The 24,451-nt window shown below is 53.3% G+C and overlaps 2 protein-coding genes across 10 annotated transcripts in view; one reads left to right on the forward strand and one right to left on the reverse strand.

The window, feature by feature from the left end:
- Window positions 1–801: 801 nt before the first annotated feature.
- Znf574 (zinc finger protein 574) lies at window positions 802–12,484 on the reverse strand. Of its 4 annotated transcripts, none has more exons than XM_063252188.1 (3): window positions 12,121–12,484; window positions 6,339–6,914; window positions 802–3,749 (listed from the first exon to the last, which is right to left on the reverse strand). In XM_063252188.1, exon 3 carries the CDS (start codon window positions 3,727–3,729, stop codon window positions 1,039–1,041), a length of 2,691 nt encoding a protein of 896 aa, XP_063108258.1. In that variant the 5' UTR covers window positions 3,730–3,749; window positions 6,339–6,914; window positions 12,121–12,484; the 3' UTR covers window positions 802–1,038. The 4 variants fall into 4 exon arrangements, with proteins under 4 accessions (XP_063108258.1, XP_063108257.1, XP_003464591.1 ...); XM_063252187.1 differs by lacking the exon at window positions 12,121–12,484 and adding an exon at window positions 7,297–8,955; XM_003464543.5 differs by lacking the exon at window positions 12,121–12,484 and having other exon boundaries at window positions 6,339–8,955.
- The window catches only part of Grik5 (glutamate ionotropic receptor kainate type subunit 5), a 55,772-nt gene continuing 41,394 nt past the window's right edge, over window positions 10,074–24,451 (forward strand). The window contains exons 1-11 of one of the 6 annotated variants that reach the window (XM_063252180.1): window positions 10,074–11,046; window positions 14,461–14,589; window positions 14,864–15,028; window positions 17,530–17,627; window positions 17,723–17,888; window positions 19,965–20,143; window positions 21,472–21,525; window positions 21,607–21,768; window positions 22,377–22,529; window positions 22,942–23,046; window positions 23,162–23,269. In XM_063252180.1, coding sequence (XP_063108250.1) covers window positions 14,511–14,589; window positions 14,864–15,028; window positions 17,530–17,627; window positions 17,723–17,888; window positions 19,965–20,143; window positions 21,472–21,525; window positions 21,607–21,768; window positions 22,377–22,529; window positions 22,942–23,046; window positions 23,162–23,269 — 1,269 coding nt within the window. In that variant the 5' untranslated portion in view covers window positions 10,074–11,046; window positions 14,461–14,510. Of the gene's footprint in view, window positions 11,047–14,460; window positions 14,590–14,863; window positions 15,029–17,529; window positions 17,628–17,722; window positions 17,889–19,964; window positions 20,144–21,471; window positions 21,526–21,606; window positions 21,769–22,376; window positions 22,530–22,941; window positions 23,047–23,161; window positions 23,270–24,451 lie in introns of those variants that run through there. The other 5 variants (XM_063252177.1, XM_063252178.1, XM_063252182.1 and 2 more) reach the window with 5 other exon arrangements.

Consider the following 24,451-nt stretch of genomic DNA (forward strand, 5'->3'; position numbering starts at 1 on the left):
TATAGCTTGGTATGTGTATATATGTGGGGGCATATTTCAAGGCACCTCATGTTTCCTACCCCAGCTACATTATTCTCCAATCCACTGCTGGGTCTGGCCCAGGAACTACATTCCTCTATTGCCCCAGAGATCAGGCCTGACCTGACAGCCTGCAAAGATCCAGTGAAAAAGCCTAACTGCCTTAGGGTACATGGCCCACATGGAGACGGAAGTGGAGGGACAAGGGTGATAAGAATCTCAGGAATGCCAGGCATGGTGGTGCACACCTGCAATCCCAGCAATCTGGAGGCTAAGATCATCAGGAGTTCAAGGCCAGTCTGAACTGCCTAATGATACCTTGTCTCAAAAAACAAACCCTCAAGATTTGTTTTTTGTCTTTTTGAAACAGTGTCTCATTATTCAGTTCAGGCTGGTCTTGAACTTGCAATGATCTTCCTGCCTCAGCCTCCCAGGTGCTAGGATTAAATGTGTGTGCCACTGAGCGCAGCTCTCTCAAGATTTATTTAAATTTCGCCTCCTTCTACATGCAAATAGCTTTAAGCTTTTCCATAGGGTTGCAAGGACCTCTAGTGGCAAAAGTGCCACATTGCCTCCATCTAGGAAGTTTTCCCTGAGAGCCATGCCCAAAGGACTCTGCAGACTTATCAACCCAGCAAGGGTTTAGTGAGCTCCTACTACCTACTGGGCCTTGTTCTGGGTGTTGGGAACACAGCCACATGAAGTCAGATCCAGTACCTGGTTCCATGACCCCCAAACTCCACTCTAGACAACTAGGGCTGACAAAAAAAAAAAAGACATAAATGTTCAACTTACATTTATTGACTTCACTTTGGGGCCACCAGGTGGGGTGGGGGCACCTTTAAGCATAACAAGGACCCCAGAGCACCCCCCTCTGAAAATAGAATATATCCAATTTTAGAACTTACATGGCAGTAGGAGGGGAGGAGGAAGGGACACAGTATGTACAGAGGCTTATGGGGATGTTAGAGAAGGGCCTTCAGCAACAGGGCACAGTTGTGGAAGCACAAAATGGGGTAGTTAGCCACTGATCTGAACCCCATCAGCCTCAGCCAGAGGGTAGATCTCAATGGCTTCCACCAAAGGCAGTGCTTCCACTGCAGTCTCCATCACAGCCAGGCCAACAGCTGCTTCCGCCTCTGCCAGCTGCTGCTGCACAGCTGCCTGATGCTGCTGCTGGTGGGTCTTGCGATGCTTCCAGAGATTAGAGAAGGAGCGGTAGCTCTTGCCGCAGTCAGGGCAGGAGTAGGGCCGTTCACCAGTGTGGATCCGGCGATGCTCTGCCAGGCGCATGGAGATAGCAAAGGCCTTGCCACACACTTCACAGGCAAAGGGCCGCTCACCTGTGTGCAGACGCCGGTGGTCTTTCAGGTGAGTACTTTGACGGAAGGCCTTACCACAGTCTGGACATGGATATGGCCTCTCGCCTGTGTGGATGCGTCGGTGTACCTGCAATGATGTCTCTGTGCTGAAGAGCTTCTTGCACTCGCTGCACTCTAAGCCCCGGCGTCGAGCAGGAGCTGCAGGGGCTGTAGTGGTAGTACCACCGACAGCTGCTGGGGCAGTGACTGGTGTGCGAGTGGCCCTCGGAGCCCTAGGAGCCGGGGGCTCCTTAGCCAGGACCTCTCCGGGGCCGGCAGCTGCATGAGCTGCCTCATGTGCCTGCAGCCGAGCAGCCGAGCCCACCTTCTTGCCACAGGTCCCACACTCAAAGCGCTGTGGGGCTTGGGTGGCAGCTGCTGCGCAGCGGTGCTCTCGAAGCCGCAGTGAAGAGGGGAAGGCCGCTCCACAAGATGGGCAGCGGTGGGGCTGGCGCCCAGCATGAGCCACGAGCTGGTGCACCTCCAGTAGCCGGCGCAGCAAGAAGGAGCGTGGGCACTCACGACACTTGTAGGGGTACTCACCAGTGTGGTGGTAGCGGTGCATGAGCAGGCGGTAAGGGCGGTGAAAACGCACCCCACATTCCTGGCAGCGGTAGGGGAAGTGCTGGGCATGCACCAGGCGGTGCTGCCTCAGGGTAGAGCTCTGTGTGAAAGCCTTGCCACAGTCCCCACAGCGATAGGGGCGCTCCCCAGTGTGTGTGAGTCGGTGACGGGCTAGGTTGGCAGGTGAATTGAAAGGCTTGGAGCAGTCAGGGCAGGGGAAGGGGCGCTCCCCTGTGTGGGTACGTAGATGGTTCCGCACATGAGACTTCTTCTTGAACATCTTGCCACAAATGCTGCATTTATGGCGCCGCTCCAGGCGGTGCACAAAACGTTGGTGCCGGGTCAGCTGCAATGCCTTGCCAAATTCACGGCTACATAAGAGGCAACGATAGGTGCCAGAGGCAGCGGGCTCTGCTGAGCTCTCCTCAGACACAGGGGGTTCTGGGGCCTCTGGTTCTCCAGTCTCTGCTGGGGCTGGCTCAGGAAAACTGATGACAGGTTCCTCTGGTGGAACTGGGGTTGTGGGCAGAGGGACACCCCCTGCTCCATGGGTACGCCGGTGATAAAGAAACTTGGTGAGGTTTACAAAGGTCTTCCCACACGGACACGAATGCAAAGGATTTGGGGTGTGGGCTCGCCGGTGTGCCAGGAGGAGGGCCTCTGTACCGAAGGCCAGGCCACAGTCTACACACAGAAAGTGGGACTCACTACTGTGGTCTCCAAGGTGCTGGTCCAGACTAGAAGGGCTGGGAAAGACACGACTGCACAAGGGGCACTTAAAGACACCCTCTCGGTGACTCCGCAGGTGCTGCTGTAGCTGGTGGGGCGAGAGAAAGAGCTGGTCACAGGCTGAGCAGAAGAGCTCCTGGGTAGCTGTCCCGCCTGGGTCTCCACTGTTGTTCCTCCGTGGCCTGCGCCCACGGCGATCTCTTCCAATGGCTTCGCCATTGCGCAGCTCATAACTGTGGTCAGAGGCTGGCAGAGGGTCAGGCTGAGACACAGGTACTTCTACAGGTGATGGAGTCAGAGTCTCCGGCTGTAAGGCAGGCTCCTCAGATTCTGGGGCAGGAGCAGGAAAGTGGGTGGCCTGATGCTCCAGGAAGTCAGCTGGCAGCTGGAAGAGCTGGGAACATTCAGAGCACTTATAGAGAAGCAGCTCCACCTCAGTCACGACCTCAGTGGTAGTGGCAGCTGCAGATGGAATAGCTGCCCCTTCCCCACCCTCTTCTGCCTTCCGGTAAGAGTGTTCCACAGCCACGCGGGCCTGGCCAACAGGGGGACCCAGGACAACTGGAGACCCCAAGACCACTGGGGCAGACGGCTTGGTAGGTGTTGTCCGGAGGTGGGTCTGCCGGTGGCTCAGCCAAAGTTCCTGGCTGGCAAACAGAGCCTTGCAATCCACACACTCATAGTGGATGGTACTGGAGCTCAGTGGGGGTACCTTGGGTGGTGGCTCAGCTGGCACTACCTCCTGAGGTGCCATCATCTTTAAGTGCAGCTCCTGGTGCTCCAGGAGCTGGCTGGGTGACATCAGCAGCTGCCCACACTCTAGGCATTGGTACTGACTCTCCTGTACTAAGGTCTGATAGAGGCCTGTGCCTGAAGCTGCCTCTGTGGCAACAGTGACACCAGGGTCAGCCACACCCACGAGCTCAAAATGTTGCTGAGGCACGTGGGAGTTCTGGTGCACAAGCACCTCCTCCAGGGATCCATACAGCTGATTGCACTCAGAGCAGACATAACGGTGCTCGATGTACAGGACCGTCTCTTCTGACTCTTCAGTCATGGCAGCATCGAGGTCCTCACCTACAAAAGGGTAGAATGCGGACAAATCAGTCCTTCCATGGGGCAGTTCTTTCCCCTACCTATATAATACCTTATATACCCCCACCCCTGAAAACTTCTTCAGTTTTTTTCATTCTAACTCCCCACCCTAACAATCTTTTGTTCCTTGAACAAAAACATCAAACATGGAAGATAGTCCCTCTACCCCTATCTCACCTCTCAGCCAATTCCTATCAAACTCTACCCACCAGATCTTTATAAACTATCCAATTCCCTTATCCTCCCAGTCACAGTAGGTCCCCAAGGTCCTGTTCTGTATAAAGAAACTGTCACTTCCACTCACAGCTCCTTCTAATTTATGCTCTCCTCCCTATGTTCTCACCAAGGTGCTCAAGACAATCTTCACACAGGTCCCTGACCCATTCCTCTCAGCCACATACCTCCCATGGCCTTTGGGTTTTAGACTTATTTTTATACCCAGATCACTTAACTGCCCCAATGCCATGCAACTTCACTTTTGTTTGTTTAAGACAGGCTCACTATGTAGTTCCGACTGACCCTGAACTAAGTAGTTCAGGGTGGCCTCAAACTCACTGCAATTCGCCTGCCTCAGTCTAAGTGCTGGGATTACAAGCACACACCAAACATTCAGTCACTACTTCACTTTTGACAAGACCTTTCTTTACACACAATCACTGCAAACCAAAGTCTCCTTCTGTGCCCAGATTCCCCATTCAAACCAATCCTTCCTCTAGTCTTCTCACATTACTCTAACCCATCTCCACATCCAGACTTTTCCCATTTTAACCACTTCTTAATGATACCCAGACCCTCCTCTTGAAACTACTTAAACCTCAATAAATCAAGGGTCTTTACCATAACCAACTCCCATATCCAGAATATCCAGATCCATCTTCATAAAAGCCTAATCCTTTCTTCGTAGCTAGACCTTTCCTGTAATCCTATGACATGTTTCCACGGTATGGTATTCAGTCTTCACGTTAATCACCATTTCTCTGTACCAAAACCAAACCTACAATTTTAATGCCTTCTGAGAACCTTCACATTGACTTAAATCTCTCTTCTTTTTAATTTTTCTTTCTGAGACAGGGTCTTGCTATGTAGTTGAGGCTGGCCTTTAAATCACTATGTAGCCCAGCTGGCCTTAGTGATCCTCCTTGCTTCAGCCTCACAAATGCTGGGATTACAGGCATATGCCATAACGTCTAGTTATATTAAATACCGTTTTATCATACACACCAATTCTAACTCATCTGGGAATGTCCAAATCTCCTCCTCATATCAACATAAGATTTTTTTTTTTTTTTTTTTGTATTTTTGGGACAGGGTCTTGTTATGCAGTTTAGGCTGGCCTTGAGCTCACTTTGTAGCCCGTATTGGTCTCAGACTCACAATGATCCTCCTGCCTCAGCCTTCCAGAGTGCTGGGATTAGAGGCGTGAGCTACCACACCCAGTAAGACTCTCTTCTTTGGGTAAAAGCCCATGCCAACCCTAACTCACTTCAGGGATTCCCAAAGCCCCACTCCATATAAAAAAGAACCACTTCTTTGCAAAAAGATCCCCACACATGAACTCAGTCTAGGGATATCCGGATCACTTTTTGGTGATTTAAACTCCCTTCCCACTGCCCAGAATCCCTTCAGGGATACCCAGGCACTCCAAATTCATCTCCTACAGAACCCCTATCAGCATCCTAACCCAGTAGACAGACTCCCCTCTTCCTTTACCAAAACCCTTCCTGACTCGGTATCAATGTAGCATCTCGTTCTAATTCCAGAAATATCCAAACTATGCCTCTCTCTTTAGCATAGATCTCTCCTGGATATCCAAATTCATCTTCACCTTGGCCTAGTTACCAGTTCTTTGAAACAACGACAACAACAAAAACTACCTCCCTCCAGTTCACTCGTGTGACACAGCGACAGGAACTCTTTCCCCATGAACATAACCCTTTCTACAGAGAATCTGTTCAACACTTCCAAAAGTTACCCCACCCCAGCTATCACTTTTAATACCTCTTCACATTAATTTAACCCCATTCTTCACACCTGGACCTCTCCTTTAACCTCCTTTTGCGGGATATCTGTTTCCTAATACCTTTTCAAACCAAGCCCTCTACCCTCATTCTCCCCAGGCATAATTAATTTCCACCCCACGTTAACTTCATTATCTCTTTTCTTGCACCCTAAACTCTCCCTCACTCCCGTGCCTGACCCCCAAGAGTCCTCTAGCCGCCCCTCTTCAGTGCTGGACTACTTTTGCTACCCAAGTCCTTTGCCCACGGCGCCTAGAAGCCTCCTCCAGAGCAGCTCTAAGGCCTTCCATTCCTATCCAGCCCCCCACCCTATTTTGCAGCCGGAGACCGTGCCCTGCTCAGCCCTGCACGCGATCCTAGCCCCTTTCCCACCCTCCGTCCCGGCCCGCCCCCGACCGGCCGTCCGCGCGCCCCGCGGCCGTTGGTGCCGCTCCGCCCTCGCCGCCCGGCGCGCGTCCCCTCCGGCCCTCACTGCGCAAGCCGGGAGATTAGGGCAGGCCCGGGTGGTGGGGAGGGGGCCGAGCTGGTCCTCCAAGGGCCCGCCAGTACTCACCTGCTTCAGCTGTCTCGAACACCCCAGGCCCCGGTCACGGCCAGCCTCACACCAAAGCTTAGCACCGCGTCCTCTCTAGCTCTCGCCGTCTCCTCTCGCCTCCTCCACAGCCTAGCTCTCGCCCCCGGCCGCCCTCAGCAACGCCCCTCCCACCTTCCTCCTCGGCCGCTGCACAGACGGCAAAACGCGCCCAATCACTGCCCGTCTGGCACCTGCTGCCCAGCCAATCGACAATCATGTCTATGAGGTTTGGGCCAATAGGGCAAAGGGTAGGGCTCTCCCTTGGCGCCTAACCAATCCTCTAGCGACGTTCACTCATTGGCCAGCCCTCAGGTTGATAGTGCCCGCCTCTTTAGCCTGGAGGATGCTCCTCCTCCAACCTTTCTTCGACTCCGCCTCCGACTCGAGGAGCGCTGAACGGAGGCCAGCGCGATGACGTCAGTAGGCGGGGCGAGACTGTGGGCGCCATCTTGGGGGTGCTAGGCTAGAGTTGGCATTGGATATTGGGGGAGGTGCCGGCAATTGAGGTGTTTGTTACCCGACAGCAGGAGGAGTGGAATTGAAGCGCTGGAGCTCCTGAGGGCAAAAGAGAGAAAGTGAAACACCACCCAGAGTGAAAGAAGAGGGGGGAGGGGGAACTGGCATCGATCACAAGGAGGAATAAACGTGGGAACCGAGATACCAGGCTGGTTCTATTACAGGGGAAAAAAAAGAAGAGAGTGGAAAAAGGGAACGGGGCAGTGGGATGGGTTGGATACACTGTGTTGGTAAATCGAGGAGTCGGGAAACGAGAAAAACTCAAGGGATACGGGAGGAAATGGGAAATGAAGAAAAAGAGCAAGTTTCGTTCAAAGAAACGCGGTTAGAGGACCAGAGAACAGTCTCGAGTGAGAGCCTGAAGGTGATCCTATAGCAGTAACAGACTATTTGCTGCCTGTCACCTGTCAGGGTGACTGACCTTGCACAGCTCAGGGAAGATGAGACCACGTGTGTCCAACAGACTGGCCCAGCTCCATTGCCAGTGTTTTCAGAGAGGGCTGAAGGTGTGGCTAAGTACAAGAGCAGGGCACTTGCCTAGCCCGCACAAGGCCCTGGTTTAAATCCCCAAACCAAAACCATCACCACTGCGTTTTCAAAGAGCTACCCGTGCACTCAAGGACAGGGGAGCTGGAAGAAATGCACTTGGTCAGACCTCCCTGACCCTTCTCATTTCTCAGATGAGGAAACTTCGAGGTATTTACCCACCTGAGGCCAAAAAGGTACCAGGAAGCCACACACCTTAAGATCTAGGTTTGACTTTTTAGTCACCTTTGCTTTGCCTTTCTGTTACTTTCTGAGTGTCCTAGCTTTCTACTAATTCCCTAAGATGATTCATGTTGGTTATACCAGGCTGCCTGGACTGCAGTCCTGGCCCTGTCACTTTCTGTGACCTTGAGCAAAGCAACTCCTCTTTGCCTCGGTTTCCTCATCTATAAAATGGGGGGTAAAATAACAGCCTCTGTCTCAAAGGGTGATTGTGAGGTATGAAGCCAAAGCTATTTATTAGAATCTCAAGGAGCCCAAAATTAATAGCTGACATCTGAGTATGAGGTGATGTGCTAGAAATTATGCCTAGTGCTTTCTATGCATTACTTAGTTTAATCCTCTCAAAAACTCTCTGAGGGAAAAACTACTTTCCTGAGTTTACAAAGAAATCGAGGCCCAAAGAAGTTAAGTAACTTGTACAAATTCCTATAATTAGGACAAGACAGAGCCAGGATTCCAACCCAGAAGTTGATCCTACCTAAGAGCTGTACTCTTAGTCCCCAGCCTCCATTGCCTGGCAGGCAGGATGGTCTCTAGTTGTATGCTGAGGGTGCATGACAAGCAGAGCAAGAGGCTGCTGGAAATTAATGAGCTCTTAAAGCTAGGGCCTGTCTGCACTCAGGCAGTCTGGGTTTGTCCTGAGGGCAATGACACGCGACATGGGAGCCAAAGAAGAAACCAGGCTCTGCCTTGGACTGGTATTGTGCACTTAGGCAGGTTTTTGCTGCTGTTGAGGCCTATTTTTCCTCACTTGAAAAATCTAAGGGATGAATTTAGCTTTTTAGAGTCTTTTTTCCTAGATTAGAACCTTCTACTTGGACTTTCCAATTTATTTGAGTTAGTGAGGTCTTTTCAGATGATACAGGAGTAACTAAAGTGAGGCCTGGTCAGGCATACTGTAGATGGTAGCAGTGGACCAAGCCTTCTGTAATGGATTGCATTTAGAGAAAATAGGTGTTCTATATTAGGGTCCCTGCATAAGCAAAGGCCTAGTCTGGGCCACAGGCCTGGCTGGAGCTGTAGGAGGTGCTAGGAGGCTGTAGGTGTTACCCAAGAAGGATGAGGAGGTTAGTGGTCAGATATATGTGTCATATGTATGATGGGGATGGCCCACCTACCAGCTGCAGAGGTCCCCATGCCAGGCCTGTGTGTGGTCTCAGTTGCCATGTGCCAGGTGTGTGCAGGGCACATGGTCACGTGTGCTGGGAATGGCACGTGAGTGTGTCAGTATCTCCTCCCCATCACGAGCGTGGGGGTGGTGGTGAGTCACGGGCTCAGCCTTCAGCGCCAACTGTCATGTTCCTTTCCCCCAAACTTCACCCCCATCCAGTCGCACACCACCCACCCCCACTAGATCTGTGTAGAGAGATTCTCCATCCCCCTGCCCTGCTCTTCTCCTGAGAGAGGTAGCAGAATGTTTCCTAGGAGAGAGTCCCCAGCTGTTTCTCCCCTTCAGGTCCCTGCCTGTGCACTGTCCACCTTTTCTGCAGCATCTCTTCTCTGGTTACCCGGGAATGGAATGAAGCCCTCTTCTCACACATCTCTGCGTGCCCCAAGGATTTCTCTGTGCAGTATGGAGAATTCCCATATTCGCTATGAGTGTTATTTCTATTTCTGGGTGCTTTCCCCTCATTTCCAAGGGTCAGCCACTCCGCCTCAGTGGGTGTCTTGTGTCTGTGAGCTACATCTTGTCTCTGTGGAACACTAGGTGTCCCTGGGCCTCTCCTCACCCTGTTTTTGTGACCTCCTCCATCTCTTTTGGATCTTTTCCCCCTCCTCTCTGCTCTGCCTTCTTGGTGCCCTTCTGCAGACTGCTCCCCATGCCCAAGAAGTGCTTTCCATCTGTGTGGGCCTCTTTTGTGTCTGGCCCATCTCCCATCTTCAGGAGCCTCTCTGTGTCTATAAGCTGCCCCTTGTCTCTGAGGTCCCTTTGCTGGCTTCTGTGGACCTTTCTCATTGGGGGCCTTTCTGGTCCTTGTCCTTGTGGGATTTGTGGGGGGTTTGGCCCACCTCTCTGGGTCTTTGTGGCTATCTTTTTATTTCTCTGCATTTTGCTTCATATCTGTAACCCTGTCTTCTCATCTCCACAGCCTTGTCCCCAGGTCTCCTCACTGCCTCTCTTTTCCCTGGGCTCCTGTGCCCAGGGCTGCCTGGGCAGGGCGGTGGCATGGTGTGGTGGAGGGGGTGGCCCGGGGGTGGGCCCTCCATCCAATGCAGCTCCGGCCTCTCATCAGCATTCTCCTCGCGCCCCCCCCCCCCAGCCCCTACCAACCGACCAATACGAGCTCCCCCTCCCCCGACTCCCCTCGCTCCTCGCTCTCTGCCGGCCTCCCTCCCTCCCTTCCTCCAGCCTGCCCTCCTCCCTGCCTCCCTCCCTCCCTCTACACCCCCCCCCCCAAGCGCGCTCCAGGACCCAGCGCGGGCGGCGGGCGGCGGGCGGCGGGCGGCAGGCGGCAGGCGGCGGCCTCTGAAGGGAGAAGGAGCGGTGGTGGCAGCGGTGGCGGCGGCCGGCAGCGGGCGGGCAGGCCCAGCTGGGGACACTGAGCCGGCGGCGGCTGCTCTCACAGGGGACAGGAGCCCGTGGCCCAGCCCTCCCTCCGAGGCCCTGTGAGGGCCGCCCCCGGGACACCCCACCCTCCTCCGCCTTCCTCTTCCACCTGCTCCTCTCCATCTCCTCCCTTCCCGCTCCGCCTCTCCCTCTCTCCACCTTGTCTGCCCCTTGCTCGGCCTCTCTGGGGCTGCCAGCGCCCCATCCTCCCCATCCTCTCCACTGTCTGGCCTTTCCCTGGCCCCAGCATGCTTTTTTCTTTGAGGCTGAGGGCTTGAGGACTCCAGTCCCTAACCCCCTCCAGGTTAGGGCTAAGGCTCTGGGGGGAGGGGGGGACGGGGTGACCCCCTCCCCCCCAAGAAACCCTCCCCTCCCCCACGTCTCCCGATGGCCGGCTTCCTTTTCTCCACCCAGTGCTCGCCCCCAGTGGCCCCCCCTGGCCGGCCTGGCTAGGGGAGGGGGCGGGGGCCCTTTCCCGGGCCGGCTTCCCCCTCCCCCGGCTTTGCCTGTGCCCCCCTCCCTTCCGTTTTCACCTTCCTCTCCTCCTTTCCTCTCTCCTTCCCCTCCATTTGCTCCTTCCCCCTCTCTTCTCTCCCTTTCTCTCCTCCATTTTCTCCTTTCCCCTTGCTTCCCTCCTGGCCCGCCCTCCCCTTTTCCACCTGTCCTTCCTCCCGGCTCCTCGGGAGCCACCGTTTTGGATTAGTCGGGGGCCACTGCCGGTGGCGGGGGAGGGGGCCCCGTGGACTGCCCTCTCCCCCTGCCCCACTACACCGTCACCCAAAGCCAGAGCCAGAGCATCTCCGTGGTCGTTCCTCGGGCCTCGAGGGAGCCCAGCCCTCCGTCCCACCAGGATCCGTGAGTGTCTGCAGGGCGGGGATCGGGTTGGGTCCTGGGTCCTGGGTCCTGGGTCCTGGGTCCTGGAAGGCAGGGCTCACTCCCCACCGGCAGGGTCCCTGAATTCCCTGTTCCCCAGATGGCAGGAACCTCACCGACTAGGGGCCTGCTTCCTGCCCTCCACCCCCCTCCCCAACCTGCATTCACTGCGACCGACCTTTTCGCACCCCTTCTTGTGAGTACACAGTTCACACCTGGCCTACTCGCTCAGCTTCCTGGGGTCTCAGGGGGTGACCAGCTGTTAGCGGTGTGACACTTCTCTGGGGCTCCCAGGGGGTCCCTGCCACTGCTTTCTCCAAGCCCTGGGTCACAGTCCCTGACCTGCTGCTGCTCACTGTTTCAGTCTCAGTCTCTCTCTCTCTCTCTCTCTCTCTCTCTCTCTCTCTCTCTGTCTCTCTCTCCCTCTCATCTTCTCTGTCCCCATCACATCCCGCCTGCCTCCTCAGAATGTCTTTTCTGCTTTTGAGTGTTCATTTCGGGTGTCTCTCGGACCTCTCTTTGACCCTGCCCGACTCCTTTCTTCTTTGCTGTTAGCATAACCATGTCTCTGTGGTCAGTTTGTGCCTCTGTTAAACTCTCACCCGTCTCTCTTGGAGGTGTCCATGCCCAGCCTAACCAATCTTTCTACCTCTGTTTTCCCGGTCCTTGCTTCTTTTTCCAGCTGAGCCTGAGAGGCTGAGAGACTGGCTTTTGCCTCGCTTTTCAGCTTCCTCACCCTGACCCACTCTGAGTTCCTAGCCCCTTCCTCACTCTGTAGATACCTCTCCTCATTCCCCGTGGTCCTGTCTTCCGTGCTGTCTCCCTACTTCTGCATTACCCCAGTGGCCGTTGTGTTCCCATTCCTGCCCACAGCCGGGAGTTTGCAGGCTCTGGGATCTTCTGGACCTTGGCAAGCATCCCTGGTATTTGCCGGGTGGTTGCACCTCTCTGTGGGCTGCCTGTACCCCCTAGCATGTTCACTCTTTCTCCGTGCCTCAGTTTTCCTCCCAACTCTCCTTGTTCCTGTCCTCTGGTCGGTAAGCCCATCTCTCTCACCTTCATGCTTTTCCATTCACGCCCTCTTGCCCCTTCTTCTTCTTCTTAGGCTGCTGTGCAGCTCCAGCATTCATTCTCATCCCCTGGCCATCTTCCTTAGGTTAGTCCTCTTTTCAGAGTTTCGTTGCTTCACTCCTCATGGCTCTTGCTCTTGCTGTTATTTATCATTTTGGGGAGGGCCTCTCCCTCACCTTATTTGCCTCCTCATCTTTGCTGTACCTTTGGTGATTCCCCAAACTCCTGTAGGTCCCCTACCTCGGCCTGTCCGCTCTTTGGTTGACCATGTTTATCTGACTTGGCCTGGGCTCCAGGTCGGTGAGCCCCAGGCCTGCTTAAAGCCCTTGCCCTCCTCTCTCACATGCTCTGTCTGCTCTTTGCCTCTTTAGGTTTCACTTCGAGGGCGTGCTTCTCTGGCCCTATTTAGCCCCATTACCACTTTTGTGTAATGCATGCCTTTCTGGTTCTCTGTATCCATTCGCCGTACCCAGCCTGCACTGTTTCTGTTCGGTTTCTACCTATGCTTACCACCTGTGGGTCCCTGCCCTTCTGTTTCTTCTCTCTGGGTCTTTCTGTTTCTGCTCTCTGCTGCCCATTTGCCTCACATATCCAAGGATGACCCACCTCCCTTCCACCCTCTCCTGGGCCTTTTCTCTACTTTTTCCCTGAGAGCTCTCTCTCTGGCTCACCCAGTGTGGCTTGCGCTTCCACTCTTGACAAGCCTCCACCTTAGGTATGATTTACAGTCTGCAGACACTAGCCTGTCCAACATACCCTCCTGCCCCCAGCCTCTCCTTTTCAGAGACCAAGAGAGTGGTGACTTGCTCAAGGTCACACAGTGAAGCATGGGGGCACAGTTGGGACTTACAGGGGTCTCCTGTTGCCCTTGCCTGGGCTTTCCTGGCCATGTTTGATGATCTGAGGTATCCACTTGCATCTTTGCTTGTTCCTAGCAGTTCTCATTCTGGCATCTCATAAACCTAAGTCCTCTTTCTTTGGGGACTAAGTGGGGTGCAGGAGGATGTGAGGCTCACCTTATAGCATTCTGGGCCAAACAATAACTGTTTTTATGGAAACGCAAGTATTCAGTCCTTTGGGGCGCAGCCCTCTGGCAAGGAAAACTGCATAAACATCTGGTCAAACTCACCCTGCCCAGGGATTCCTCTGCAGAAGGCCAGGTGCATCCAGAGCATTCCCTCTACCTTAGCAATCCTTCACTCTCTGTGGTGGAGATTTGTGGAAAGATTTGCACACTGTCTTTTTCTTCCTGAGATCCCCTGAGCAGGGTGGGGGCAGCAGTTTGACATGCACTTCTGGCAGGCAGCTCACTTCTAGCCATACTCACTTTCTTCTGACTCTTGTTTATTGCATTGTGGGTTAGTGTCTCTCTTCGGACTCCGTCTTCATCTTCTGTGTCTTGATGTCCTGTTGGTCAGGCAGCCTTGTTGTCTTTTTCTCTCTGCTCTGCACTGTCTGTATCTGTACATCTCATCTTCTGCCACTTGCTTCTTTCTCTCTCTTAGCCCCATTCCTAGCTCCCTGCAACTCTTCTGTTTCTCTCCATTTTAATCTACATATTCCTGTACCATTATATATTTGCATGGTTTTTGTTTCTTCTTTCCTCTAAGTCTGTCTTTTGTGTTCTGTTATTTCCTCTTCATTTTACTTTGGGTCATTTTACTTTACTTCATTGCTACTTTGGGTCCATTCATCTGTATGCCTTTCTCTTCCTTTTTTTCTTTTTCCATCTTTCCCTAAGTTTTTTAAGTCCTGGATACTCTTCTACCCCATCCCCCAGACCCCGGATGTCTAGGCTTCGCTCCCCATGGGATTATGGGAACTAGGGACGTCAGGAAGGTGGCAAGTGAGGCTTGGGATGGGGTTGCCTAGCAACCACTGTATCCTCTCCAGCCGGTTTCTGTTGCCTAGTGACGGCTGCCTGCCCAGATACAGGGGTGGGACTGGGTGGGGACAGGAGTGTGTGGGGTGTGTAATACTTCCTGATTTCCTATTGGGGTGAGGCTGGTTCTTGGAACTAGTCCCACCCGAAATCTCTAATTACCTCACCCCTGCTTAGATCGCTGTGCACATCCTCTAGCAGTGCCTGTCCCCTCAGATCTGAGTGCTATGAGCTCCTCTCTAGTGCCCTTCTGAGCCTGCGCTTCCCTCCTAGTAGTGACCTAGTACTATTGAGCTTGGAGTCAGATCAAATCCTTTGGAGCTGTAAATTCCTCACCAGCAATGTCCTGGGGGCTGCGTTTGCCACCATATCCAGCAGTCCTCTTAAGGGACTTTGTCCCCCTGTATCAGCAATCTCCACTTGGGTCGGGGTTGTCCCTGCAGGTGGCGAGTGGGGGCCGCGGCAGGTGCGTCCCCATGAGGAGGGGAGGAAGATGCCGGCTGAGCTGCTGCTGCTGCTGATTGTTGCCTTTGCCAGCCCCAGCTGCCAGGTGCTCTCATCACTGCGCATGGGTGAGGCCCTACAGCATCCCGGGCTCCACAGAGACCCTCCCACAGGCCCTGGGACTCCTCTTTGGGAACCCAGGCATGCCAGTCCCCCAGGATCCAGGATTCTGGGTCTCGGGTCTCAGCTTTCCTCAGCAACGAGGAGACCCAACCCCTACAGATCTTCTAGCCTCAGGAGTCTAGACCTTTACTCTCCCTCCAGAGTCTAGGAGTCCAGGACCCCAGACTCTCTTTCCTCAGGACCCAGGAAGTCTGGTTCCCAACCCCTGTGTCCCCTCAGCTGCAATCCTGGATGACCAGACAGTGTGTGGCCGTGGTGAGCGACTGGCCCTGGCCCTGGCCCGGGAGCAGATCAACGGGATCATCGAGGTCCCAGCCAAGGCCCGAGTGGAAGTAGACATCTTTGAGCTGCAGCGGGACAGCCAGTACGAGACCACGGACACCAGTGAGCGGGGCCGTGGGGGCATGGAGTGAGGCAGCACAGGCCAGGACCCTCAGTCCATCATTCTGCCCCTGGCCTCCTCAGCTCAGCCTTGTCCTCTTCTGGCTTCTTCTTACCTGCTTCCTTCATGTCTGTCTCTGCCTTCTCCTTCCCAGAGGTGGATGCTTCAGGGCACAGGACCCCAGACCATGGAGCCAGGTGTCTCAGGGGCATGCCAGTCAGTAAAGGCTAAGCTGGAGCAGAGCCTTGGTGGGCAAGCAGGATGTAGAAGGGTAATGTCATTTCCAGTATGCCCCGTAGGACCTGACCTGCCACACGGTAGGGGTGCAGAAGTGTTTATTGAATACTGATAGACTGAATGACTGTTAACATGTGCTAGATGAACAGATGTGCTAGCTCGTAGACTTTTGCGAGTTGCTGTCTTAAAATGTGTTTTAAGGATTGGTGTAGGTCAGTGGTTCAATACTTGCTTAGCACGCATGTGGCTTTGGGTTCTTTTATTCCAAAAAACCCGGACATGTTTTAGACAGGTTTCTTGCAGGCCTTATCAGAAGCTTTATTATATTTATGAATATTTCAAGTTATGAGAGGAAGAATGGGGTACAATGTTTTCCAGATTTTTTTGCTTTTTTGGTGGTAGTACTGGGGATCACCCCCAGACTTTTTTTGGGCAGATACAGAGCAATACATTATCTGGGAGAAGATGGATAGTGAGGAGGCAGAAAGTGTTGCTGATAAGATTCTAGAGCAGGAGGCCATGAGGAAGAATCTGGAGCCAAGAAATGCAGTGTACGGTTCAGGCTGCCCTGACCACCTGGATTCAGGGCCTGTAGGAAGGGGTCATGAGTGATGCCTGGGCTAGAGTATGACAGGACAGTGGGAGAAAAGGCTGGGTAACCTGGCAGGCTGGCTGAGGGGCTGCACTGCTAGGGTTGTAAGATGCCACTTTGAGCCAAGACCATAGGTAACAAACAGTCAGTGGGTTTAGACCGAGAAATTCGGGAAGGTGAATTTGGAGGCTGATTTTGGATAAGGAGTGAGGAGGCTTGTAGAGGTTGGAGAAAAGGGGACAGATGTGAGAAAATCTGCGGACAAAGAAGGGCCAGACTTGATGACTAATTATTCTCTTATTAGAGGGAATGAAGGCCTGAATCATTTTCAGGCATCTGGTCTGTGTAACTGGTGGGACCATCACCAACTCAGAAGTCACAGAAAGAACAAGTTTAGAGAAGACGGGATGCTTTTAGTTAGTAAAGCAGCTTAGGCTACTTTAATGAAAAAAGAGAGAGAGAGAGACATTAGGAGTAGAGAAGCTCAGTGGTAGAGGACAGTGATACCTTGGTTCATGAACTAATTCCACAATTTCAGTCACACACCGAATTGGACAAGAACCAAAATCAAATTCAGTGGTTAGGTTCAGTGTTGACCTTCTGGGAAAATTTGATTTAGTTCTTGTCCAATTCAGTTTGCATCCAGAATCATGGAAAGAATTAAGTTCATGATCCAAGGTTCCACTGTACCTGCCTAGCATGTGCAAGGCCCTGGATTCAATCCTCAGAGCCAAAAAAGCACCTCCAAAACCGAAAAGAACCCATATCATGAGATCATGTCACTGAAAGATCTAGGTACTAGTTTTAAGCATGGCATAGCTGGATCCAGGTGCTCAAATGATATTCTAGGAAGCACTGTCTTATCTGTGGGTCTTGCTTTCCTGCGGGTTGGCTTCATTTTCAGGAATATCCTTCTTAACTGGTGACAAGATGGCTTACATCTCACCAACTTAGCAAACCCAATAATAATTGTGGCAGAAGACATGGAGAAGTCTCTCTGGTCTGATTTGAGCCCATACCTGTCTCTGAACCAGTCACTGTGTTTTTGGGCTGGGCTAGAACTGATCTGAGAGCCAATAATACGTCCTGAGAAGCACAGGGACCAAGGGGCAGTGCAAGTCTCCCAGGAAAAGTTAGAGTTCTTCCATGAGAACAGGTCCTGAGCGGGAGAAAACACCAAGTGCCCACCTCTTGAGTCTTGAGACACATGAATTTGAGGAGAAGGAGGAGTAAGTAGATGCAGCGAAAGGCTATGTTTGGAGCCCAGAGAACCAGGGGCGCTTGGCTGGGACTTCAGGGTAGAGGAGTGCTGGGTGACTTGTAGGTGGTGACATGGCTGGAAAGACTGAGAAACAGGAGGCAGAGCAACTGGCACTGGGTCCACAGGTCAGAAGGAGGTCCCTGGTGTTACTCTCTCTTTGCTTCCCTTTGTTTCCTTTTGCATGACCTGTCCCTCTATGGCTCTGTCCCTCTGTCTCTCTCTCTTCTTTCTCCTTCTGTTGTACACTGCATTGAGCAGGGTCACTGTTTGGCCTCTGGATCTGGGATGGTGGAGAGGGATCAGGCAGCCCTGAGTGTCCTATCCTTTCCTGGACCAGGGTGGCCCTGAGGTGGGTGGGGCAGAGAGGAAACAGAGGATCCCTGATTCTGTGGTCTCTTCTCTGCCCCTTGCAGTGTGTCAGATCCTCCCCAAGGGGGTCGTGTCGGTCCTGGGGCCCTCCTCCAGCCCAGCATCTGCCTCTACTGTGAGCCATATCTGTGGGGAGAAGGAGGTGAGGCGGGGTAGTGTGGGGCTGTGAGGGATCTGTACCTGGGAGGTGAGGTTGGGGAGCAGCGGAATGCAAACAGAAGTTCCTTCTCTGTCCAGATCCCCCACATCAAGGTGGGTCCTGAGGAGACACCCCGTCTTCAGTACCTTCGCTTCGCGTCTGTCAGCCTGTACCCCAGTAATGAGGATGTCAGCCTGGCAGTCTCCCGAATCCTCAAGTCCTTCAACTACCCCTCGGCCAGCCTCATCTGTGCCAAGGCTGAGTGTGAGGGAGGATAACCGGATGTTTTATTTTTGATTCCCCCCCAAACATGGCTTCCTGACAGCTCTGGAGACCCATATAATCACTCAGTGTCCCCACCTTCTGAACCCCGAGGTGATCTGGGCATGAGGTTCTCACCCTATCTTCCCTTTTCAGAAACTGAAATCCCCTTCTGCCCCCAGAGAGACCCATTTGATCCACAGCTGGTGACTAGGGCTCTTGCTCATCTGGCCTCCTGCTGGGCCCTGGGGGTTTGGTAGGGACCAGTGCTGGGCCTGGTTTCTACTTTCAAGGGACTCTGGGTCCAGGGGAGGCCATGGGTCACTGAGCTCTTGAGACAGTGATACATGGGGCACCAGGAGGTGTGTGGAACTTCTGGGAGGGGTCCTCGCCTATCTCGGAGGTTCAGAGCCCACATCCTGAGAAGGGGACATTTAAGATGAACCTGAAGGTTGTGGGGAGATACTGAGGGCTGGTGGGAATAAAGGTGGAGTGCTGAGGGAGTGTGACCCCTCTGAGAGGCTCAAGGATGCTTCTGTGGCCAGAGTGTGGGAGAAAGGAGCAGGAATGAGGTTCATGTGGAAGGTTTTGGATCAGAGTGAGGCCAGAGAACGTGGCCAGATTCATGTCATAGAAAGAGCACAGACTGGAGGAGACAGGTGTGGCAGGAAGACCTGTGAGAGGCAGGAGCTGGGACATGAGGGCCCTGGCTCAGGCTGTAGCAATGGGGATAGAGACCCTGCACAGATTAAGGAGAGTAGAGGAGGGAGTGGAGAGGGTATGGTCATGGGTGACACGAGGTTTCTGTGGTGAGAAGGGGCACACGCTGGCTGTGGCATGTGTTGGAGATGTTTTAAGTGTGATGTCCAGGGGGCTGGGGATTTAGCTCAGTGGCTTAAGTGCCTGCCTGGCAAGCACAGGGTCATGAGTTCGATCCCTAGTACCAAAAAAAAAAAAAAGTGTGATGTCCAGTATACTGGTGGGTTTGTGGGTGGCTTGAGAGAGAATGGACCATGCCTCAGAACCCCTGGAAGGAATTCCTTTTTCCAGAGTACGTGCTGAGCACCTGCTATATGGCAGACTGTTGGCTTTCAGGAGATGGCAGAAAGTAGGGCAGATGGGAATCACTGTTCAAACCTCTATTCTGAGGCTAGGAGTTAAGCAACAAACCCTGTAAATAAGTACGGTTATACTTAGTAAGCTCCATGGAAACATGATAGCACGTAATAAGGATTGGGAGTTGAGTCGGGGATAATTAGAAATGACATGGTGAGTGCAGGCCTTTTTGAGAAGGTGACAGGTGGGTAATGACCTGGAGGGGGTGAGGACCTGAGTAAAGAGGGTTCCAGGTAGAGGCAGCCACCAGGCCCAAGGCTGCAGGACAGAAGTGAAAGCTTTGCGTATATGGATCAGTGAGGAGGCCAAGGAGGCTGGGTGGCCACAGCCAAGGAAGGGAGGAGGTCTGAAGCCATCAGAGGGCTTGGTGCAGAGTAGATGCACTTCTGCTTTCACCCTTCTGCTTCTGTGGAAGGAACAGACAATGGGTAAGCATGGCTATTGCCAAAGGCAAGAGATGACAGTGGCTTGGGCCAGGACGGTAACAGTGCTGTGTTGTGATGGGTTCCAGTATGTTTTGAAGATAGAGCCTAAATGGACTGGGCATGGATGAGGGAGAGAGAGAGAGCCAGGGCTTCCCGTCAGCATTCTGGCTGTACCTGCTGCTTGCCCAGTGTGGGAGACTGGCACAGGGGCTGGTGGTCAGGACAAGGAGTGTTGAGTGTGATGTTAGACATTCCAGTAAGGGTCAGGATGGAGACAGGGCCAAGAGTCTGAAGATCTAGGAGGAATCTACACTGGAATTTTGCTTGGAGGACACTCAGGCATTGGATCCTTGGACCTAGTATTTTTTTTTTCAAGCCCAGTATCGTGAGGGCCCCAGCTGGCCCAAGTTGTCCCCATCTCCCTGGTGTATCCCTCCAGTCCTCTGCCCAGGTACCCCATGTTGGGGAGGAGAAAAGAGAGGCTGGGTAGCCAGAAGATAGAACTCTTCTTTTAAACTGAGGCCCAGCACTCCCTCAGGCCTGCTGCGATTGGAGGAACTGGTACGTGGCTTCCTCATCTCCAAGGAGACGCTGTCAGTGAGGATGCTAGATGACAGCCGGGACCCCACGCCATTGCTCAAGGAGATCCGAGATGACAAAGTGTCCACCATCATCATTGATGCCAATGCGTCCATCTCCCACCTCGTCCTCCGTAAGGTGGGCCCCCCTCCATCTCTTATTCTGGAAAGAACCAGGGAGCAGAAACCTGAATGACTGTCAGCAAGTCACCTAATGCTCTGGGGCCTGGGTAGTGGGGAGAGGTTATTGAGACCCTCTTCTTACTTGCAGGTGCTTTCATGGTCATAACATTTGTCTGCCAGCTTGGCCACCCCCCCCCCCAATCACATGGCCCTGGAGGGCACCTCATGTCTCTGAAGAGAGGACAGTGACAGTTCCTACCTTGGTGCCTTGTCGTGAGAGTTAGTAAGTGAGTGGCAAGAGTAGCGCTTAGTGTGATGCTGGCCCAGGGTGAATGTGCCCAGGTCACAGCCATTAAGAGCGCTCTTGGGCTCTGGGCTGGAGTGCTTTGCGTCAGTCCTTAATCCTATAGGGCTGGTGTCTTGAGCATTTTGCGGGTGACTGGCTCAGTAGCACACAAGGAAGGCCTGGAACACTAGGACCTTCCTCTGTAGAGCTGGCATATTCTGTCCACCAGTGACCCCACTCATTAATCATTCATAAGCTTCTATGCTCTTAGTTTTTCTTCATAATCAAATTTGTATTTTCTCCACTTTTTTCTTCTTTCTTTTAATTAAAACCATATATCACCCTTGACTGCAGCCCTTAGGAAGAAGTATGAATGAGCTCGTGAGACAGGATGGCTTAGGGACAAGGTTCTGGGCTGGAAGCATGTCAGCCTGGGCAGGGATCCTGGATGCTTCATCCACTCTTAGCTTAACCTTCTGCAAGGACTTCGTGGACGAGCCCAGGTTCTGCCACCTGGAAATGGAAATGGAAACTGGCACCTTGTAATGTTGCGTTTCTCATGGAAGTCCCCATGGGGCACCCCTGACATGGAGAGGGCTTCTCCAGTACTGTGAGAAAGGGGCTTCCCAAAAATGAACCTCAAGATTTGGTTTTTTTCTTGACGAGTACTTTTCTGACGTGTATGACCACCCCATGGCCCACATGATAGTAACCCTTTTGGGCCACATGGGAGTTAGTATTAGGGTTTCTGTTGCTGCTTACCCTGTCTCTCTCCAGGAGGAAGTATGAATGCCCTCAGGAGAGGGCCCTATTTGCTTCTCCAACAAATCTATTTGCCCCACCCCCAACAGCACCCAGCATGGTGGGATGCAAGGGACCAAGTCCCTCTGTCCTCTCTCGTCTCTTCCCTGCCTTGCCATCATGATTATGATCATCTCTTACTGTTTCGCACTAGGTGTCTTTTCACCAGGCCTGTCTCTAAGTCTCCCTTCCTCTCTTGGGTTCCTCACCATTGCCTGCCTCTCATACTGTCTCTTGGTCTCTCCTGTATTCTGCAGGCCTCGGAGCTGGGAATGACCTCAGCATTTTACAAGTACATCCTTACCACCATGGTGCGTACTGCCTTTGGTTCCCGTCGCCCTGCCTCCACACCTGCCCTGTGTGAAGCCCTCAGCACCTCCTTTCGGTTCCAGGACTTCCCTATCTTGCATCTGGATGGGATTGTGGAGGACTCTTCCAATATCCTGGGCTTCTCCATGTTCAACACCTCCCACCCTTTCTACCCTGAGTTTGTGCGCAGCCTCAATATGTCCTGGAGGGAGAACTGTGAGGCCAGCACCTACCCAGGCCCTGCGGTGAGCACACACCCAGTCACACTCAAAAACACACCATGCACAGACACTCACAGGGGACGTTGCTCAAATTAGATCCTGCACAGAACTCCCGGGCACTTCCAGAGGCTTTGTGGTACAGTCCTGGGTATGTCTGACCTGTGTTTCCTTCCTCTCCACTTCCCGTGCCGTGCCACACCAGCTTTCTCCAGGGGCCTCAATGGCCCAGGAATGGGTGCACTTTTACACTTTTGTGTGTGCTCATCCTTGGCTTCCCGTATACTTCTCCACGGAACCTGTGGCTGCCCCCTCACTGCCAGGTGTTTGTTCAAATGTACCCTTGGTTTTGGAGGAGTTTTTCAGTATCCTGGGCTTCTCCAGACATAGTCTTCCTGCACACATAGTCTGGAGGAGCTAGTCCCACCGAGGTACGGGTGACACGCACATCTTCCCCACTGTCTTCCGTGTGTTGTGTCCCGGGAAAGACACCAGGACCTCTTCCTCCTCCCTGAGCCATGCCTGTGAGGAGAGCTGTCCATAGGTTTGGGGTGACACCATAGGGGTACTTGGGGGATCTCTTGGCTAAACTGCCTCTTTCCCATACCTCCCCACCCTCCTCTACCCCTCCCCAGCTGTCTGCTGCCCTGATGTTTGATGCTGTGCACGTGGTGGTGAGTGCAGTCCGAGAGCTGAACCGAAGCCAGGAGATTGGCGTCAAGCCGCTGGCCTGTACCTCGGCCAACATTTGGCCCCACGGGACCAGCCTCATGAACTACCTGCGAATGGTGAGCCAGGGGCAGGGGAGAGTGCAGGGGTGGGCAGTGACCACCTCAGGTGGTGGCACTCACTGTGTCCACTCTGCTGCCCTCTGCCCTGTCCCTTCCCTCCATTGCTGCCTGCCCCTGCGTCCTGGCTTTCTCTTCACTCTTGTATCTCCTCTCTTCACTCTTGCTGCTCTCTGCTGCCTGGTCTGCATGCTGTCTTTGGGACTTGTTCCTTGTCTGTTCCTGTGTGCCATCTACCTGTGTTTCCTTGTGTGCTGTCTTTTCTATGACTCTGAGCCTTCCTGCTCCTTCTTTTCTGTCCCCTCCACCCTTGTCTCTATGCCTTTCTCTGAATGTCTGGTCCCCTCTGGACTTTTCTGCCCATCTCTGGGCCTTGTCACCCCTCCCTCTGCCCCACCTCCTGCCCTGCTAGGTAGAGTATGATGGGCTGACCGGGCGGGTGGAATTCAACAGCAAAGGGCAGAGGACCAACTATACCCTGCGCATCCTAGAAAAGTCTCAGCAAGGCCATCGAGAGGTGAGCAGGCTCAGGGCAATGCCAGAGCCCTTCTGGGGTATGGGTGGGGTGGCCCAGAAGCTGCTGAGACCCTCCCTGGTAGGTCCTGTGCTGACAGTGCCTTCTCTGCTCTCAGATTGGGGTGTGGTACTCTAACCGGACCCTGGCCATGAATGCCACCACCCTGGACATCAATCTGTCGCAGACATTGGCCAACAAGACGCTGGTGGTCACAACCATCCTGGTGAGTGGTTGAGGGCTAGGGAAAGGTCAGTAAGGGAAGAGGTCCAAATGCAGGGCCCAGCCCTGTCCTAGCTCCCTGTGATGTGCACAGGACTCTGTGCACAGACTAGCAGAAAACATGACTCACATCCTGTGTCCCAACTTGTGACCATGGAAAGCATCACCATCCTAACCACTGCCAGAGGAGGGGAAGGTACGGAATCTGCCGTAGCAACTAGATCAGCCCTGGGCTTCTGGTCAATGGGAGGTTTTCAATAATCACAGTCGGTAGAATGATCATTTTGTCACATTTACCATCCTAGTGTGTTGATACATTCCAACTTGTGTAGTTTCCATCTTGAAGATGTGGAATTGGAAGATCAGAGAGGTGAGGCAACTAGCCTGGGATCATATGGCAGATGCATGGCATAGCCAGGACTGAAGGCTGCGCCTCTGTAGCTCCAGAGCCTGAGTCTCTAAGTGCTGTAGTCTGAAGCTGTAGTCCTCTCCATTCTTGAGCCCAGCTAAGGACAATGTCTGGTACCTCAGGGGCTGCTGTTCCTGCATTTTGCAAAATCAGAGAAGAAGTGACCTTGGTGTGGCCATTGTTCACCAAGTACCTGCTCTGCACCAGGTACAGTGAAGCCCTTATCAGGTGTTGCTCTTGAAACCTCACAGCCAGCCCGCAGGATTGGCCTTATTGTCCCCCTTTTGATGATAAGAAGACTACCGAGACCCCAGTGGAGCCTGTGCTTTCACCACTGTGCCTGCTGCCTGCTGCCTCCTGCCACATACTGTGGTCAGAGAGGTGGTGACATACAGGGCCTAGACAGTAGGGCTTCCCTGAGAAGCTGGGCCTGGAAGCTGGATGTGCCAGGCAGCCACACTCTTCACTATAGTCAAATTCATGACCTACTGGCTCCCCCGATTCCTGAGAAGCCCTCAACCATGCTGTGAGCTGGGCCAGATAAGAGCTGTAAGCACTGATGTTCAGAGGGAGTTTCTGCAGAGTTCCACAGGATGTCAGAGGCCCTCAGAAGCAGCAAGTCACACGGTCACTCCCTAGGGGACTCCTGATCTAGAGTGTACCATATCCCTTTAGATGAGGGCCAGTGAACCTGTTGCGGAGCAACAGATGGCTGCAGACAGAAAACCAGACACTTGGTAACAGCCTCATCAAAGGCCCTGAGTGCTGGCTGGCTAG

The sequence above is a fragment of the Cavia porcellus genome, unplaced genomic scaffold, assembly GCF_034190915.1.
Source record: "Cavia porcellus strain 051 isolate PalLab524CR breed Dunkin Hartley unplaced genomic scaffold, mCavPor4.1 scaffold_7, whole genome shotgun sequence".
NCBI lineage: Eukaryota > Metazoa > Chordata > Mammalia > Rodentia > Caviidae > Cavia > Cavia porcellus.